Source organism: Molothrus ater, chromosome 1 (genome assembly GCF_012460135.2).
Source record: "Molothrus ater isolate BHLD 08-10-18 breed brown headed cowbird chromosome 1, BPBGC_Mater_1.1, whole genome shotgun sequence".
Classification (NCBI taxonomy): Eukaryota; Metazoa; Chordata; class Aves; order Passeriformes; family Icteridae; genus Molothrus; species Molothrus ater.
Genome location: NC_050478.2, coordinates 97198508 through 97216477, shown reverse-complemented (window position 1 = coordinate 97216477; position 17970 = coordinate 97198508). Strand labels below are relative to the sequence as shown.

At 38.6% G+C, this 17970-nt stretch overlaps 1 protein-coding gene across 1 annotated transcript in view; it reads left to right on the top strand.

Moving 5' to 3' along the window:
• The first annotated feature begins 413 nt into the window (after positions 1 to 413).
• DOK6 (docking protein 6) overlaps positions 414 to 17970 on the top strand; it is a 240952-nt gene continuing 223395 nt past the window's right edge. Inside the window, exon 1 of the mRNA XM_036378992.1 lies at positions 414 to 667. Within this exon, the coding sequence (XP_036234885.1) occupies positions 602 to 667 (66 nt within the window). The 5' untranslated portion in view covers positions 414 to 601. The remainder of the gene's footprint in view (positions 668 to 17970) is intronic.

Genomic DNA, 17970 nt, shown 5'->3' with positions numbered 1-17970 from the left:
GCCAGCCTGGAGAAAAGTGGGCAACACCGGGGCGCCCGAGGAGAGCACCCTCCGTGCTCCCCGTGCCATACCCAGGCTCTGCCGGGCCGAGGCGCCCCGCGCCCCTCCCCGGGGCCCCGGCGGCGGGCAGTGCCGGCGCTGGGGGCGGCTCCGCGGCCGCGGCGCCGGGGGCGGTGTCCCCGCTCCGCCCCGCCCCGCTCCCGGCCCTGGGCGCGGGCAGCCGCCAAGCCGCCGCCGGGCGGAGCGGAGCGGAGCTGGGCGAGGGGCGGCGGCGGCGGAGCGGGGCAGCGAGGGGCGGCGGCGGCGGAGCGGGGCAGCGAGGGGCGGTGGGGAGCGGAGCGGGGCGGAGCGGGGCGGAGCGGCCGCCACCCGCCCGGCGGGGCGGTGCGGAGCGGAGCGGAGCGGAGCGGCCGCGGGCGGAGCGGGGCGCGGGCGGAGCGGAGCGCGGCGGCTGCCGCTGCCTGGATGCCAGAAGCGCCTCTGGAGCCAGCGGCCGGCGGCACCCGGGAGGGCCAGGGAGAGAAGGAGGAGGAGGAGGCGACGGCAGCGGCGGCGGCGGAGGACTCCGGGCGCGGACGGGAGGAAGCAGGCAGCGCTTGCCATGGCCTCCAACTTTAACGATATAGTCAAGCAGGGCTACGTAAAAATCCGCAGCAGGAAGCTGGGGGTGAGTTCTTTTTCCCTTCGCCGGCCCTGCCCGGGGTGGGGGCGAGGCGCTGGGCATCGCCTCGCCGGTCTGGGGGGCGGTGGTGCCCCGGGCCGGGGCTGCCAGCGTGGGGCGCGGCGACCTGCTGCTGCTGGGGCTGCTGCTGCTGGGGCTGCTGCCGCTGGGGCTGCTGCTGCCGCTGCCTCTGGTGCTGCTACCGCCGGTGCTGCTACCGCCGGTGCTGCTGCTGGGGCTTGGACTTCGCTCCCGGCTCCGGAGGGGTCCGTGGGGGAGCGCTGCCATTGCGCCTCGGAGAGAGCCGGCTGCTCCCCTCTCCAGGAAGGCGCCGCTCCTCCCTTCCCTCTCAGCGATCGCCCGCCAGGGTCACTGTCCGCGGAAAGCTGCGCCCCGTGCCCCTGTGCTCCTCGAGTCCCCCAGCCCAGGGCTGGCGCTCCCCTTTGGCCGTCCCTGCGCTCCCCGGTCCCTCGCCTTGCTGCCTCCGGCAAGGGCTTGGATGGGGAGAGAAAGGCGCAAGCAGGAGCGGTAAACTTTGTGTACAGATTCTCTCTTTCTCTATCGCTCCCATTTCGGAGGGGGATGTTTTCAATCAGGGCAGGGTCAGAAAACACTCTGCTGATACAGGAGTAACAGAGAAAAGCAGGGTTGGAGGTGTGATGGTGCTCTGCCCTAGGGCACGGGGGACTGGGGAATGGGAGCCTGCAGCGCACCGGGGATGGACCGGGAGGCAGCGGGGTGACAGCCTCATGAACCTAAAGGCAGATACAGAGGCTGACACTGATTAAAACTAGAGGCAGTCTCTTAGGTGGGGGTGGCTCTTCGCAGTGCCCACCGGGATGCTCAGCGACACCGCGTGTACTATCAGATTGGCCATGGGCACTTTCCCTGAAGGGGTGCAGCAGATCTTGAAAAGGCAGTGAAGTTGGAGCAGAGTGTGTGCAGAGGTCTGGATTTTCTAAACTTCAGTCGATGTGGGGAATCATCGGTTTGGGCTGTCTCCTACCCTTTGTGAGCGAACAGGACTGCTTGCTTGCACATCTACTGATGTTGCTAGTAATCCCGTAAGGTCCAAGTGCCTGTTGGCCTGAGGCTGGGAGGAGGTCTGAGGTTCTTTGTGTTCACTCTTCCAGTTTTCCTTCAGGTGTGCAGAAAAGTGCAGGGTCTCTACCAGCTCTGCCTTCCAGGGAGGTGATCCTTGCTTCCCCTGAAACATAACAGCAGGGACCATGTGAAGTCTGCCCTCCTCCAAGTCGTGCTCTGTGAGCTTATCACAGTGCTAATATTTATCTCCTCCTCCCCCTCTCTCCCTTCCCCCCCCAGATGCTGTGCATTGCATGCAGACACAGTGTGCAGGATGGTGGGAGACTAATCATGAATTGACCTTTGGAGCACTTTGGTGACTTGGCAGGGCTGTTAATTTCAAAAGAGCACAGGAAAGTTTGGTCCAATCCCTTAATAGCCTCAACTACAAATGTTTGAGAGATGGTGTAAATTCAAAGAGAATGGATGCTCTTAATGATTTTGCAGCCCCAAAGTCACTCTGTGCATCAGTCAAGCATTAATCTTATCTGAAGAAGCAATTTCTAAGCCTCAGTTTGTTTCTGGCAGTCCTCTGCTTAACCTTTGCTCATCGGTTTTTCTCCTGCTCAGCAGTGTTATTGGATGGGCCCAACACAAAGCAGAGAGATGATGGTATCCCATCACCTTGATGTTAGTATTTGGAAGAAGAGTTAATCTATTTGCTTTGCAAATCTGGCTTTGAAGCCATCTCAAGTGTCCTTTAAGTGTGAAATTATGTATATGCATATCTCAATGTCTGCAGATACTTTTATATATCTATGTTTATGTCATACGTGCAACAAATGTAGAGTTCGTATCGCAGTAATCTTGGATGACACTTGCTGACCTGTGTAAAAAAATTGTGAAGAGAGTGATATTTCATTGCAGAATGTCTTATGTAGCTTGAATATTTTGTTTTGGAGATGTTATCTGATTTTTTTAAGGGAGAAACATAAAACTTTTTTTTTGCGTAGATGCTTTCCATGGTTATAACGATTGTGGTACCTCTACACTAGGCAGAAGGGAAATAGTTTATATGGTGTCTGTGGAGGTTTTTCTCCTACTGAAGTGTGTGAGGGTGACAATTCAGACTATACAGCCTCAGGCAGGTGGTAGTATAAGCTTAAATATGACATATGGAAATGCACATCTGAATAAATCTATTAAATACAATTTAAAAGAGATTATATTTTATAGAAAATAGCATCAAAATTCAAATGAATGTGATGGTTGAAAGGTATGAATATGTGTGTATATATCCATAGCTAATTGGATTCTTGTGACTGAATATCTAAATTAATGCAATTTTTATTCACCCAGTGAAACATTAAAAGTGTGTCTTTTTTTCCTTTATGTCTGTCTCCAAGTCCAAACCTTAATGACTTACACTGGAGCCATCATTATGTAGGTGAATACATCAGTTTTCAGGGATATAAATGTCTGCTAGCAAATGAATATTTTTAACCTCCAAAAATACTGAGAAGAGGGAAGAGAGCTATAGGTTCTGGAAACTAAAGCTAAGATAATTTTTAAACATGGCAATAGAATTTTATCTCTTGCTATGTTATGTTTCATTCTTACACACTGGAAGTTACTGGGTAGGTTTTTTTGGGCATAATAGTCTACATTCTTTGAATATTTCAAAGTCTCCTGAAAAGCAGATTGATTAAAACTTGGAGAGCTGAGGTGTCTAATACCAATTTTAGTGCTAGACTTGGGCAATAAAACTAATTCTAACCTTTAGGCTGGTAGCCAATTTGTTATGGAAATTATTCCAATTCAGCTTTTATTCTGTTTTGTTTTGTGACTGAAGGAGCCCTGGCTAGGAATCAAATGGAAGATACTTCAATAGTATATTTATATTTTATTCAAAAAAACCCACAACAACAAGCTTTCATTTGGGGAGACCTTTCTGGTAGAATTTACTTCTTTAAGAATTTAATTTACAGAAACCCAAGTAGTAAATCTTCATCTAATTGTAAAATAGAAATCTTCACGATTTTTTTTTTAAGAAGAAGGATGTTTACTTCTGCTGTTTTACATCTATACCTTGCTTTAAGTACTTGTTACCCTTTCTGCCTATTCCCCACATACCTTCAAATTCTATTCATTGTATTCATGAAGTGACGACTCAGGCTGGTTTCCCGTCAGTAATTGATTCTGTTCAGAAAAGTGATTTGAAGACAAAAATGATGCCTAAATTATGGAAATACATGGCAAGGAGAACTACAAGAATTTGTCCTTACTTTTTGTTTAGTGATACTTGATCATTAACTTTTATTTTGCCTGCTTTTCACTGTAATCCTTATGTGCTTGTTTACAGAAATTCACTAATAAGTAAAATGGATGGTATATTCTTCTGACAGTCCAGTGTTTTCAAAAAGATCTCATTGTTTTGATACCTTTATGATGCTAAAGTTGCTTTTGTTGCAAGATTGGATAGTTAGCTGAGGAGGTTTACCAGCCTCTCTGTTGTTGTATTCTGACTCTGGGAGTATCATGGTTTCTGCCATGGAGATGTCAGGCCACAAAGAGACATCCAGCCAGTCTGAACACTTAGTCTGTCTCCTTACTTTCATTAGTCATGAACTGTACATGAAATTTTTCTCTGGTTCCTTGAAATGTTGAATATACGTTCAAGGCTATGCAGTAGGCAAGATCATGTGTATTCGTCATGTCTTCATCAAGGTATCACAGTGTCTTTGAGACTTAGAAACTGTAGTCATTGAGGATGATTGTAGTTAAAATATCTTTATAAAATCTGTTTCCCTGCAGCCTAAATATGCCTTTCTTTTCAGTGCCCTGGCATTCCCACATTGTTTGATATTTTGCTTTTCTCTAATACTACATAAAGGAAATACTCATTCTAGCAGCCATTACATTTGATCTGTGTGACCCTTCTTTGAAATAAATTTGATTGTAATGTGGTGTGCTGTACAGATCAGAATAGGTCATTTGTGTAGTGTGGAACAGGACTGTGCTGCCTTTGTTCTTTTGGAATCTTTCATACTTGTGTCACATTAAAATTCATATGACACAATTTTGTACTGCACTGGCTGTGCTTATAGGCTGAAACTTTCTTGTAGCAGATTGGAATTCCTTTGTTGCCTCCTAATAAACTAAGCTGTGAGGATTTCATGCCTTGCTGAAGTGCTGTTTCTTAGAAAAAAAACAATTTGATGTCACATTAGGAAGTCTAATAAAAATGAACATTGTGTCACTTTGATAGTCTTGTTTTGACCCATATCAACCTTCGAAGTCATAATCTTATTGTTTGTTTGTTTCTGTCTTTTTTTTGTCATGCCTCGGCCATAGAATGAAAGAATCCTATCTCTTGGAAATTTTCACTCCATTTGTTAATAATTGCTAATTTTTCCATGTTTCCACATACTAAGTGGAATTATTTTCTGGGTGCTTCAGTTTATACTCTAATACACCTATCCGAAGAGAAAATTGTACCTGCCAGTCAGTCTTGATTGAGTAATAAATAGTAGGTTGCTCTTAGTCACCAAATTAGAAGTTTTACCATATAACCTCCCCCTATTTTTAACCATACTTTTAGATCATTACAGGTACCTTTTCTGTAAATGAACACAGTGTTTCTCCATCTGCAGTTAACCCTGTCTTAAATCAATCAGGACTAACAATGCTATGACTACGAACCACTGATTGCAGTTTTGTTCCTCTTGAAATAATGCTGTATGTGCCTTACAAAAGCCTGACATTCAATTGATATTGTGTGTATATTTTGGGTGAAGAAAGAAAAGGAACCTGCAAAATTTCTTGGATTTGAGATTACATTGATTGATCACAGTGGCTCAGCAAGTGGGTCATGATGAATACAGAGGGCAAAGTAAACGTTCTTCTATTTCTTTGAGTTGCCACAGCATATACAAAGAAACAGACAAACACATGGAAAAGTACAAACAAGTAGTGCACCTGGAATGGATAACCTTTCCATAGATTGTTTTATATTATTATCTATGGGAAAGGTGCTCAGCCTGATTGTAAGCACCAAGACTGCCATTTGTATAACTGCATCCTGACCGGTGATATTAACTGTGAGTTACATCTTGAAGTATGAAAATAATTCAAATGAAACTATAAACCCTTACTTCCTATTTATAATAAATTCTTTTAATTTTTATAAAGCTCCAGATGGACAGGATTCCTTCCTTGTAAAGGAGTTTCTTTTTCACCATAGTTCAAGGCAACCTGAGATATGGAATTAAAAGGATTTCACCGTAATCCATTAAAGAAGCTAGTCACGTTTCCTACTTTATACTGAAAGTATCATTTAAAATACCAATAACTACTCCTTTCATTCTTCTTGCTACAGTTATGTGAATGAAGTTGAAGAATTAAAAGGAAAATACATGGATTTCCAATTTGGTCATTATGGAAAGAACAATCATCTTGAGCTTCTGACCAGTTTTTATTGATTATCCTATTGTACAGGAAATTGAAAGAAATATCTTGCAGCCATGGCAAACAAGGACAAAAAGTCCCACAACTTTTTATGCTAATGTTTGTGTTAAAGCAACTTGTGGGTCAGGTTTGTGGTAAAAACATTGAAGTTGCTGTGCTTCCCAGTTATTTTCTTGATGTGCTTTTCCACCTTTTAATTCCCAAGAGGTGTGATAGCCAAAAGGCTAGTAATGTTTTAATGGATTTGTAATTTTGTAATGGCATTTACATAGAGTCAAATAGTTCTCTTTTGTAGATAGCATATCACATCCATGTTATCAATGGATTATAGATGCTTCTATTTTTACTCTTGTGTGTAATACCATTGGCCTCAGTGAGATTGCACCTTAGCTATGTGAAGCTTACACAAAGTGTTTGTACAGACTCTCTCTCTTTCACTTGCATATTGTGAGATGGTAAAATTTTATTGAGAATTTATTGTATCTTCTGCAAGGACTTCTGTTTTTCATTTAGGAGTCTGTCATTTTTGTCTTATACTGGACATTATAACCTGATGAAAAGACCCAGCGAAAAGACCCTGAAGTCAATTTGAGGAACCCGTTAACTTTGGTGGCTTTGGTTCAGTGTCCATGTGGGAACATTAGCCACATGCATAGAACATGAATTTCCTTGTTGTAAAATGCCTTTCAAGTCCTACTCAAAGGAATTGTCCTTTCTGAAATTGGTAATTATGGAAGGAACATGCTCTATGAATCCTTGAAATATACAAGGAATTATTCATGTAATTCCAGTAGTGAGTTTTCTTCCTAGTTTTTTAGAAATAATCTCTCTTCGAATCATTCATTCAGATTTTTGCAAGCAGTGCAAAATGCTTTATAGCTGTTGCCTGGCAACAACATATTCAGGCAACAGCGTATGTGAGTCAGTTGTTATATGTTTATATATGTGGCTGTGTAAAGAGCATATATTTTAGATAGATACTAATGAGACATTTTAAAAAAGACGTGCTGTGAAATGCTCTTTTTAAAAAATAATAAAGTTCAAATAAAGGTTTTGGGGTCTATGTTACCCTGGAAAGTTTGTCTTTTGTTTTAGGTTATGTGAAAGATCAGCTAGCTGAATGGCTTTTCACAAATGTCATGATGTAGTTAATATACTTCCATTCAGTGTGAGCAAGCAGTGTAAAATATTCTCTTTGTTGAAGGCAAGCAATATTTTATATGTATGGATGCTAAATTATATCCTTCACAGTTCTTTAAATTAATAATGTGTTATTGAACCAATAATACATTATTTTTACTTTTGCTGTGTACTGTAGCCTTTCATGTACACTATATTTGAAATAATAATTGCAAATGTTGCACTGCAATTTTTGTTTTTAATCTTTGCAACTTGCAGTACAACTGTAAGATTCAAAATTATTGTGGTGCATTATTGTCATGAATTATAGTTTGATTGAAAGTTTTTTTCCGGAAAAAATACAGACTTCAACTGTAAATAATACAAAATTTCTTGAAGAAAAACAAGGAAACCTTTTGCTACTGTGGAGAAAGTTTCTATGTGGTAGGACAAAATTGCAAACTAAGAAAAAGGATTTTAGTGAGAGTAGAGTGTGTGCAGTAACTGTCTTGACACTTGGGCACATAAATGCTTGCTTTCAATTAATGTTTATTTTAGTATTCAGAAAACATGTCCACACATCATGTCCAAGAAAAAAAATCTGTGTGATTGATAGATTCAGCTCATAAACCACTATATGTGAAAACTCTGTACAAGTCGAGAGAGTTCCAAACAGTGAGACTTGCAGCTGGCATCAGAATTGAATCTGCTGTCTCCAGGAGTCCTCTTACTGGCTAGGATAGGGTAGGATAGCTTTCTTGGAAAGAGTTTTGAAGATGAGTGTTAATTTTGAAGTCTACTTAGAAATTAAGGGGGAAAAAAAAGCCTTTTGTAAGGTAGTTATGAAATATGCTTCTTCTCAAAAGTGATCTCTCCTGCAAAATAAGTCTTCCACATTCTGACACTTTTTAACAATTGCAATGTGTGAAACGTGGCATCGCTGTCATACTGAGAGGTTACAAGCCCATGCAAATGGAACCTCACAGGAATTACTGTTCACTTAAGATGCACATAAATTAGGAAGATAATTAAGGGAAGTGTGTAAATCTTTTAAAAGATTGATCTTCTTTCTCTCTGTTGTTCGGTTGCCAAAATGTCCCTCATCATCTCCGGCTTATCTGGGCTGAACTTTGGAAAGGTTGTATTCATTAACGTGTCAGTGAGGAATTAGAAGCACACAGCATTGACTAGACTTGGAGAAAAAAGTTACACTGTGTCTGCTAGAGGAAGGGCTCTTTGGCATATTTCCCCTACCTGCTCATGGCAAAAAGAATTAATAGCAAAGTTTAATATCGAAAGGCTGTCACCGCTGTAGAACCAAATTACTACCATTTCTGAGAAAGAAACCCTTGATACTTCCATTACTCTTTGTTTGTCCCTGGACTTTTTCTTTATATGAGACAGTCTTGCTCTGTGGTACCCTGCCCTCAGAGTGAATTGTATATTCTCATTCCTCATGCAAAGGAATGAGAATATACAATATATATAACAAAATATAATATATATATATATATATATATATATATAATATAATATATAACAATATATAATATATATAACAAAATATATCTTTTTTTCCTGCAAAGAGAAAAAGAGTGCATGAAATCTTACCAAACAAGAATACAAAGGAGTTTTCTGAATGAGTGGTCATAATTATTGGCTTTGTACGGTGCCTAAAAAGAAGAGGAAGCTTCATTTTAACTGAAGTTGACATGTTCAGTTATTAATTGCTAGATTGGTATGATGGTAATAAGGTGTATGATGTGTAAAATATATATAAAATACTATGACAAATCCCCGAACAGCAAAGGGTGGAGGTTAATTTTCATAGCTGTAGCAAGGTTATTAAAATAAAAGATATTTTACTGTGTTTTATTTTCTGTAGTTCTAGTATCTTAATCTACAGAATGAATTCTAGAGCTTTTTGCACTGTGGATGAAATAACTTCTCTTGAGAAGACAAAAATCTTTGTACTGATATGTTGGACTCAGAAAAGTTAAATTTTAGTCTTTTGTAATCTTGAGCACTTTGATTCGTTCCAGCCTTATTCTCAATTATACTAAGCCCACTGTACACTACATAAATTAAATCTAAAGTTGTGTTAAAGCCCCTTATACCAGCATAGTGAAAGCTTTTAGTATAAATGGGAAACATTTCTCAACTTTTCTGTTTTTACAATTAGTATAATCTCTTCTCATCCATGATTACTTTATTTTGTTTGTCTCAACTATAAACTCATGTTAAGTTCTTTAAAATTAATATGTTGGTTAATGCTGACTGTGGTCAAAATATTTTTAGGAGCTACAACTCTGTAGAGAACACCAGAATAATTCATACTTCGTTTTTGATTTTTGAATTTCATAACTGTGGAATGGCTGAGGTTGAAAGGGATCTCTGGAGCCACCTGATCCAACCTCTTTCTCAGGCAGGGTCACTGTCTATTTTAATATGATTTGAAGAGTTTTTGGTTGAAAAGAAACTTCTGGTTGTGTTTCATTTAATTCTTCTATGGATTTTTTTTTTACAGTCAGGATTTGTTCTGTAATTTATTTTAGATTTTTCTTATATAAAGAAAGAAAATTTTGTGCATTTTCTACCCAGATCTTACTGATAGAAATGACTACTTATCAGTTTTCAGTTTTCTTCTTAGAAGCAAGTGTCAGGAATAGGAATGCTAGAAGTCTGAAGCTGGTAACTTTGATAGGCCCTATGTTTCTTTTGCCCTGAGACAAAATTATAGCACAAAATCGAAAGTATTGGAGAATTTTACTTTTTAAAGTGGATATTGAAATATTTAAGGTAGAATTGTTCACATCTCACTTGGCAGAACAATCCTGAAAGGTGAATATGGTGCATGAGACAATTTCATAACTGCTTGGGTTGCTCGTCTGCAGTTGCGAGTGTAGATTTCTGACCTTAGCCATTCAGAAAAGCTCTCTTTGTCAAATATATGGCACATAAAGTAACATCCTTATTTTAAAGCAGGGGGATGGGTTAAAGATGTTACTGCAACATATTTTTCCTCTCTTAGTGCAGTGTATTACTGGTCAGATTTTGAGGTGACATCAGTTGTCTCATCTCCAAGTTTTATAAAAGGCATATTCTTCCACAAAAAAGTTGGATACCCCTTACTCTGTAGGCTTATGTGAAGCATTCTGCTAAGAATTGCTAGTACTTAGCCTTAGGTTGTATGTTTTACCTATAGTAAAACATATCTTGGAGCCCAGCAAGGGGAACATGTATTTGCATGGTCCTACAGAGGAAGGTCTGTGGGAATTTATGCAGGTTGTAGGGTTGAGTCCCCTCACAGAGCCTAGAGATAACAAAATGCATTGTTTCTTGAGGAGTTCTACCTCCACAATATGTGCAATAAAAGAGCACTATAGAAGCATTTATTCAGGGGAAATATATTAGGTTGCAAAAAAAAAAAAAAAGAGATAAGTCAAATTATGGTTTGCCCGAAATAGTAATACTAGTCTGAAAGCTTCCAGAAGATTTGTAGCATTCAATATTGTCAGGATACTGGTTTGCCTATAACAAAAAAAGTATTTTTTTTCTGCACAAAAGGAGTAATTTTGAGATCACTGAATGATTGGTATCTTCTTCAGTGTGTCATAGCTTAAAGAAAAAGGTTGAAGATGTAGTGGGGAGCCTTTGCTAATAAGAGTATTTGTTGAACCTTTTTCATTATCAACACACGTAGGTGGTGATGTATCATGTTGCATTTTTCCAATTATTGAATAATCTGGATGTCTGGAGTTTTTTAATAATGAAAATTCTAATGTAGAACCATCCAAAAGAAAAATAAGAGAAAGGAAGCTACTTTTGGCTTTAAGTGTGAGCATGTAGATGAATTATATCATCTTTTTCAGGTGTAGGTAATAGTTACCTTGATTAGATCTCACTGCTCAGTGTAGGCACATCTTTAATTTCTTCTGATGAGTTGTAAGATCAAATGTTTTTTACAGGGAAAGCTGTGCAACAGACAAAAAGTTTCTCAGCACTAAATCTGCATTTGTACATAAATTTTGGCTGGTGAGAATTAGTGAAAATTAGTTTTGCAAAAAGCAGAGTGAAAAATTCTGAGCTCTGTCTTCCCCAATGGAGCAGAATCTCTGACAGCTGTTATTCCCAGTAATGACATGTGATGTAGTAAATTGATAAATATTTTTTAAAAATATAGCAGAAGAAATAAGTGAAAGGAAGGAAGCAGTCTGCTGTAGTCTGATGTTGTTGCAGAAAAACAAGAATAGAATTATTTTATCGTCCCAGAGGTCTTAATAAAGAAGAACACTGCAGTTTTTTAAAGGTGAAGTAGATCCATTAATGCAAAGGCTCTATTTCTAGAATATAAACTACTACACATTATAGGGGTTGTCCAAGACCCAGGGGCCAAATGGAATATTGCGGAGTCACGACCATTTCAGAAGGTTCAGGTTATTTTGAAGAATTAGGTCTGAATGCTTGTAGTGTATCATTAGAGATGACTCCTTTCAGACATTTCCTAATCATTTGGGATGAAGATAATGCTTACAAATCATGAAAGGGAGCTGTAACTAATGGTAACAGCTTAGCAGCTGGCAGAGAACATTGGCTAAACTATCGGAATTAGGAATCTGAGGTACATTGAAAATGGAAACCTCACAGTGAGACGTAAGGAGGAATCTGTGGAGCAGCTATGGAATAGATTTATATGAGATTTATGGCCAATGAGAGGAAAATTTATACTGGTGGACCTCATAGTGCATTTATTTGAGGATAAACTTTGCTGTAGCAGCCTTTATACAATAATATACCTATAGTGTTTAGATGTATTGCTTTGGGATTTTTTGAACAGAAGGAGAAACTGGAAAAGTAAATGCTACTTCTAAATATTTTTGACATGATTTTGACATGATTATACCATAATGCAGTGTATGTCCCAAGACAACCCAGAGGTCAAATATGTTTCAATATGGTTTTAGAAGTGTATTTTCCAGAATTCTGGATTTAAGAAAATAATTTTTGCCTGGATTTTTTTTTTCTCTCTTCTCTCAAATGGAAAATCAGTGCTTTCTGCTGTGTTTCTGTATAATATTATTTTATGGCTTAGAGTCATTTCACTTAAAAAAAAAGAATATTCAAGATGAATCTATCCTATGCTGCAATCTAAATGAAATGGAATTTAAAACTAGCGAGGTGGTGCCTCTTGTTCAATTCTTCAGAATTCTTTCTTTCTTCCACCCCTGGCTTACCTGAAACATTTCCTAGACCAGGATAAATAATTGATCTTCAGATAGCAAAACTAACAGTTTTTCTTTCTGTACTTTGGAAGTTACAGGAAAGAATATATACCCATTCTCATTTAAACAAACAATACTTCTCGATTTACTTGTACTGATTAAAAGGGACTGAACTAATGGGCCAAATATCTGCTTGTGGGTAGAAAAGCATATGAAGGAATACAGTGTTCTTCTGTACATGCCAGGCTTTTAAGTTTAGGAAAATGTAAGAAGTTGTAAATTACATTGATTTTGCTGACCTGAGCTAACCTGCAGTGGTGGCACAGCGTCACTGTCGCTGGTGCTCAGGGCTGAGCCGAATGCACAATAGATGAAATGAGTTAAGCAGGAGATCTGAAATGGGAAATGCTGCTAGCCACCCTTTGAAGTCAGCTTTAGAGAGCTATAAAACAAAGCAGAGCTGACTGCATAGCCATTAAGATGATCGTGACTGAAATAGTGAGAAAGGAAGCTCAACTAGCAATACATAATTACCAAGAGATTGTTGATTTTTGTCACTAGTGTTTGTTCATTAAGTTAGGCTTGCAGTGACTTAGTAAACAAATACAGAGGAAAGACCTCTGGTAAAGAGGGCCAAACCTTCCCTAGATTGTGCAAGTGTCTCTGAAAGTGTGTGTGTTTGCAGGTATCACACACCAGCCTTGGGGCTCACCATAGCTGTGCTTTGACCAAGCTTCATTCAGTCAGTCCTTTGTTACAGCAATTTCATAAAATTCTGTCAATCCCAGCAAATGCTATCAAAACCTAAGCTGGGCAGAGCAGATCCTCATCTTCAAAATTCTTTTTCCAGGTAGGCAGGTAGTTTTAGGGCTGCATCCCATGTAAATGGGATTTGTTCAGATTTCATGCCTCAGCTTTTCTTCAGAATCAAGAGGGTTAAAAAACTCAATTTCTGAACCCAAAATTGAAATGCTTGTGTAATATTTTGTCCTCAGGACCAGATGCCTTAGGCATAGGCCTTTAATCCCTGTGCCCTAGTTACAGCAATTAAGGTCCATGAAATATAAATTTTGTTACATATGCATCTTGGTTTCTTCTTTTTTCTTCAGTTTCAAAATCAGTCTGAAATATTAATGATCATATTAAATGGACTTCATTATGTGAATTGCTGTTAATATTGCATTCTAGTTATCCTTAACAGATGCAGTGAATGACATTTTCTAACATTTAGACTTAAATGCACGTTCTCTTGCTGAAGGAAATCTTGACTTTAATAACAGAGTTTCTTTGTAGTTCTGCCTCTTTATCTGCATTTAAGTAAAAAGTTGCTGAAGGTATGCAGCACTTTGGAAAAGCACGGTTCATGATTTCTAGTGCTGCAGTGCAAATTAATCATTGTGGAACTGTGCTGGGGAGAACAGAAATGCCTAACAGCATTGTGGTCTTTGCCTGAAAGAGCTTATGCTCCAACATCTGAGATGTTAAACCTATCCTTCAAAGTCTCATGGCATTTTTTTTTTCCACTGAAAGATTTCTCTCAACCTAAATCCATCATCCATTTCTGCCATCCTGTCTATGCAAATGGATTTCTGAAGCTTGATCATAACAGTTCCTGTCTTCCTTCACACTGATGAAGAAGTGGTCACTCATTTGAATGATGTCCCCATCAGTACAGGTTTTTTTGGGACCAATGATAAGTAATGAGGGTACAGAAGTGGAAAACCAATTTCATTTAAATGGTTCAATAAAATAAGTGCTGCCTGCATAGCAACAGGTATAGCCATGCTAGATTATATCTCACTTATAGAGATAGTAGTCCCTTCAGTATAGATATGAAGGCTCTCAGATGAAAAATTCACAGCCTTCTGGGGGGTTTGTTTTTGTTTTTGAAGGCAGAGGCGTATGTCACTGTAAAACAACTATATGTACTTTAATGTGGCCAGAAAAGAGGCACTTAGCTGTTCCACTGCAAAAAGAATGAGTTAATAAACCCGGCACACAATCTGTCTCTGCTGTAGCTCTTGGCACACAACAGCCCTAATTGGTGGAAGCTATTGAGGCCTTAATTGCTGATTTTGCAGTACTGCCATGTTTACTGATAAGGTTTAATGCAAGCTAAAATTTGTTAACTGGAGAGAAACAGTCACACTTTCGTGAAGAGTGTGAGGACAAACAGCAGGCTTTTCTGAAGCACCAAATGACAACAAGGTATTTCAGCACGTGGAATCATTAGATTTGTCCTTTGAGACTCTTGAAAGGCCTTTCTTTGAGCAGAAGAGTAAGAAAAACTTTGTGTCATACAGCTAGTGCTGAAATAAGCCTATAGTTGAAGTGATAGTGTTCACCTCCCTGATTGAGATGATGGTGCTGTTCTGAATAGATGGAGGACCATTGTATTTAGACATTAAGACCTTTAGTTCTTGAACTGAGATATCCTCACATTTTATTTTTAACATTATTATTACACTATAATACAATGGCCTTTTGAGCTACTAACCTGCTTTTTCATTTCTGAACTATTAAGTTAAAAATCATTGTTACTGGTATTTGAGTTTATGTAGTAGTAATAAAAATACCAAGTAATGATGTTTTATGGCTGTTTATGTCCAAAAAGCTAAAAGGGAAAATAAATGGAAATGTGTTTTGTACTTAACATAACACTCTGGAAGTGCCATTATTTTGTGTCTTAGCATGTTTTTTGTATACTTCATGCATAGCTTAGAGCAGAGTAAAGTGTAAGATGCTAGCTGAGTGAAAACCAGATGCTGCTATGAGCTCCTAATGAGTTTTTTCTTTCATGTTTGAAAAATGTGACAGTATTCAAAGAGATTTTGTGCTTGCATATGATTAAGATCTATTTAAAACTGTTACTGGACATACTGTATCTAGAGTGTATTCTCCAAGCATCTCACATAGTTCATAAAATGTGCATCTACATGTGTATAGAAGAGCAGATATTGGAAGTACCTTAGCACAGTGCTTTAATCCAATATTTGTTAATGTTAAGGAAATGAGAAACGTCATGTTCATCAAGTGTACTGAGAAAACTGATAGTAATTAGCATTATATTTATTTTTTTCTGCAGTTTAAATGGAAATTATGTTAAACATACATTAATTATGATTGTAAATTTTCTCTACTCCTTAGACCAATTTTGTTTCAAGCCGTATTTGGTTAAGTGAGTTGTAACTCCATGTGGATCTATGACAGTATAAAATATTAAGATTTGTATTACATTGTGGTTTAGATACATAACAAAACAGCTTTACAGCTGTTTAGACATGTAACCAGACAGGTTGGTTTTGAGTTTCCTCAGGGCTCTGCACTTCTGTAGTAGTCCTTGTTGGTTCAGTAGTTTTAGCCTTGAAAGGCTGATAGACAAAACAAACCTATCATCAGCGAGGCCATGGTTAAAACTTATCTATGCATTTGTGAGAGGAGCTCCCAAGCCCAAGTCAACAAGGGCTATGTCTTTCTGCTAGTTTTAAAAACCTTGGGGGTTTGCAAGTCTGGCTCACAAGAACGACCTTCTTACAAGAACGACCTTCTTGCCAGGCTGTTTGGCAGACTTGTGTGGAAATCCATGGAATGGGTAGCACTTTGTTCTTTAAGCAATCTGATTCAGAATCCACTAATGTCTCCTGATGTTCTGTTACCCACAGATGCAGCAAAATCTATCTAAATCCTGTTAGTTTTACTAAAATTTGAGTAGCAATGTATTTCCAAGAGTTATGGAAAATGCAAAATAATTTGCAGTAGCACAGATCCATTGTCTCTTTAACTCCAAAGCTGTGTGCTTCCTTGTGGGGTTAAAAAAAAAAACAAAAACAAAAACAAACAAACAAAAAACCACCCACCAAAAAACAAACCAAAAATAGAAAAAAAGACCTCTAAAAAACAATGAGAAAGGAAAAAATATGTCACTTTCTTTCCTTTCTGTTGCCAAGAAACAGTTACAGAAATGCATCTATCTACTCCCTTAGCATAGGAAAGGGTCTTCTGTCAAATACCAGTGGCAGGAAGTCATGAGCTTTTCTCTGCCTTTTCCTTTCACCTCACTGAAGTGTGGAACAAACAATATAAGATAATAAGTTTTTACTAAGTTAAAGGGGGAAATAAACTAATACATTATTGAACTAGGTAAAGTTTTAGACATATTAACTCTTGCACTTAATCTGGATCTGAGTGTTGGTAACATTACATTACAGTTCTGTCTTTAATTTTCTACCAGTAATTTTGAAATAGCATTTCCTGCATGAACTTCATGAAGTAAATCCCACTTGTGCTAACTCCTGTATAGTGCTTTACTGTTAATGGTCATGTAAGTTTTTGTGTTATCTCCTGTTCCAATTCTTTTCTTGCATACCTTCTTCCCCTTATAAATTGTGATCCAGAATTAAAATTTGGAGGACAAAGTTTTAGCTGAATAAAATGTGACTTGTTTTTATCTTTCTATAGCATATATTAGCACAAAGAGGATGGTGTTTTTTATGCCTGCCACAATGCTGAGAGAGATGGTAATTCCAATATTCTGTGTAAATAGCAAATCAAAGTTATGAAACATAAAGTTTGTAGTTTAATGCACATTAAAATTGTGTGTTAATGGACATTATTATTTGCTTTATATTCTACAACAATAATTCCACAGTTTGGTCTGTTATTAGGCTTTAGCTGTCCAGAACTTTTATTTGCTTTTCCAGAAATAAACAAATTTCAAATAGAAAATTGCTTTTGTCAGTAATTGATACTTATATATTTGCCTAAGATGAAATCAGCGGTGAGATAAATAGTTTGTTATTATTCCTTTCCTCTCTGTAATCAGTAGAGGGCTCTACCTAGCTAGTCAGTTTCTGGTCATGGTGTTTGCATTTGATTTGAGGGCATTTGAGTGATTTGAGTGAGTAGTTAAGATGTTTTGGGATGAAGGAGGTTCTTGATAGCTTTTTTTTTTTTCCCCCATGTAGATTAAGAAGAAAACTCGTGGATAAGACATACAAGGTAGATATTTTAGGTGCTAATTGCACTTAAGTGTTGCACTCCTGTGATTGACAAAGTCATATGCTGGGGCATCTCGTACTCATTTACTTTGTATGTATATGTTTCAGCAAAATACCTTGGACTAAAGAGAATTTCCTGCTTTAAAAAGCAGTGGACTATATAGTTTAATTTGAATATAATAATAATAATAGTAATAAGAGATTTAGTAAGAATGAAACAATTTATATTTTCATGCCTCTATTCCAGTTGGATTCCTCAATTCCTTTAACAAACTTTCCTGTGAGTTCTTGTCCAGTATATTCTTCTGTTTGCTTTTGTCATTTGTATAAGGCAAACAGAATGAATAATAACTTATATTCTTTTCTGTCATGTCTGGTTTTAGGGCAGACATCTGATCTGATTTAAGCAAATAGGAGTTCTGCTACTCCAAGAGAATTTCTCCAAACTTTCTGTGAACAAAGGCATGCAGTCTAGGGAGAA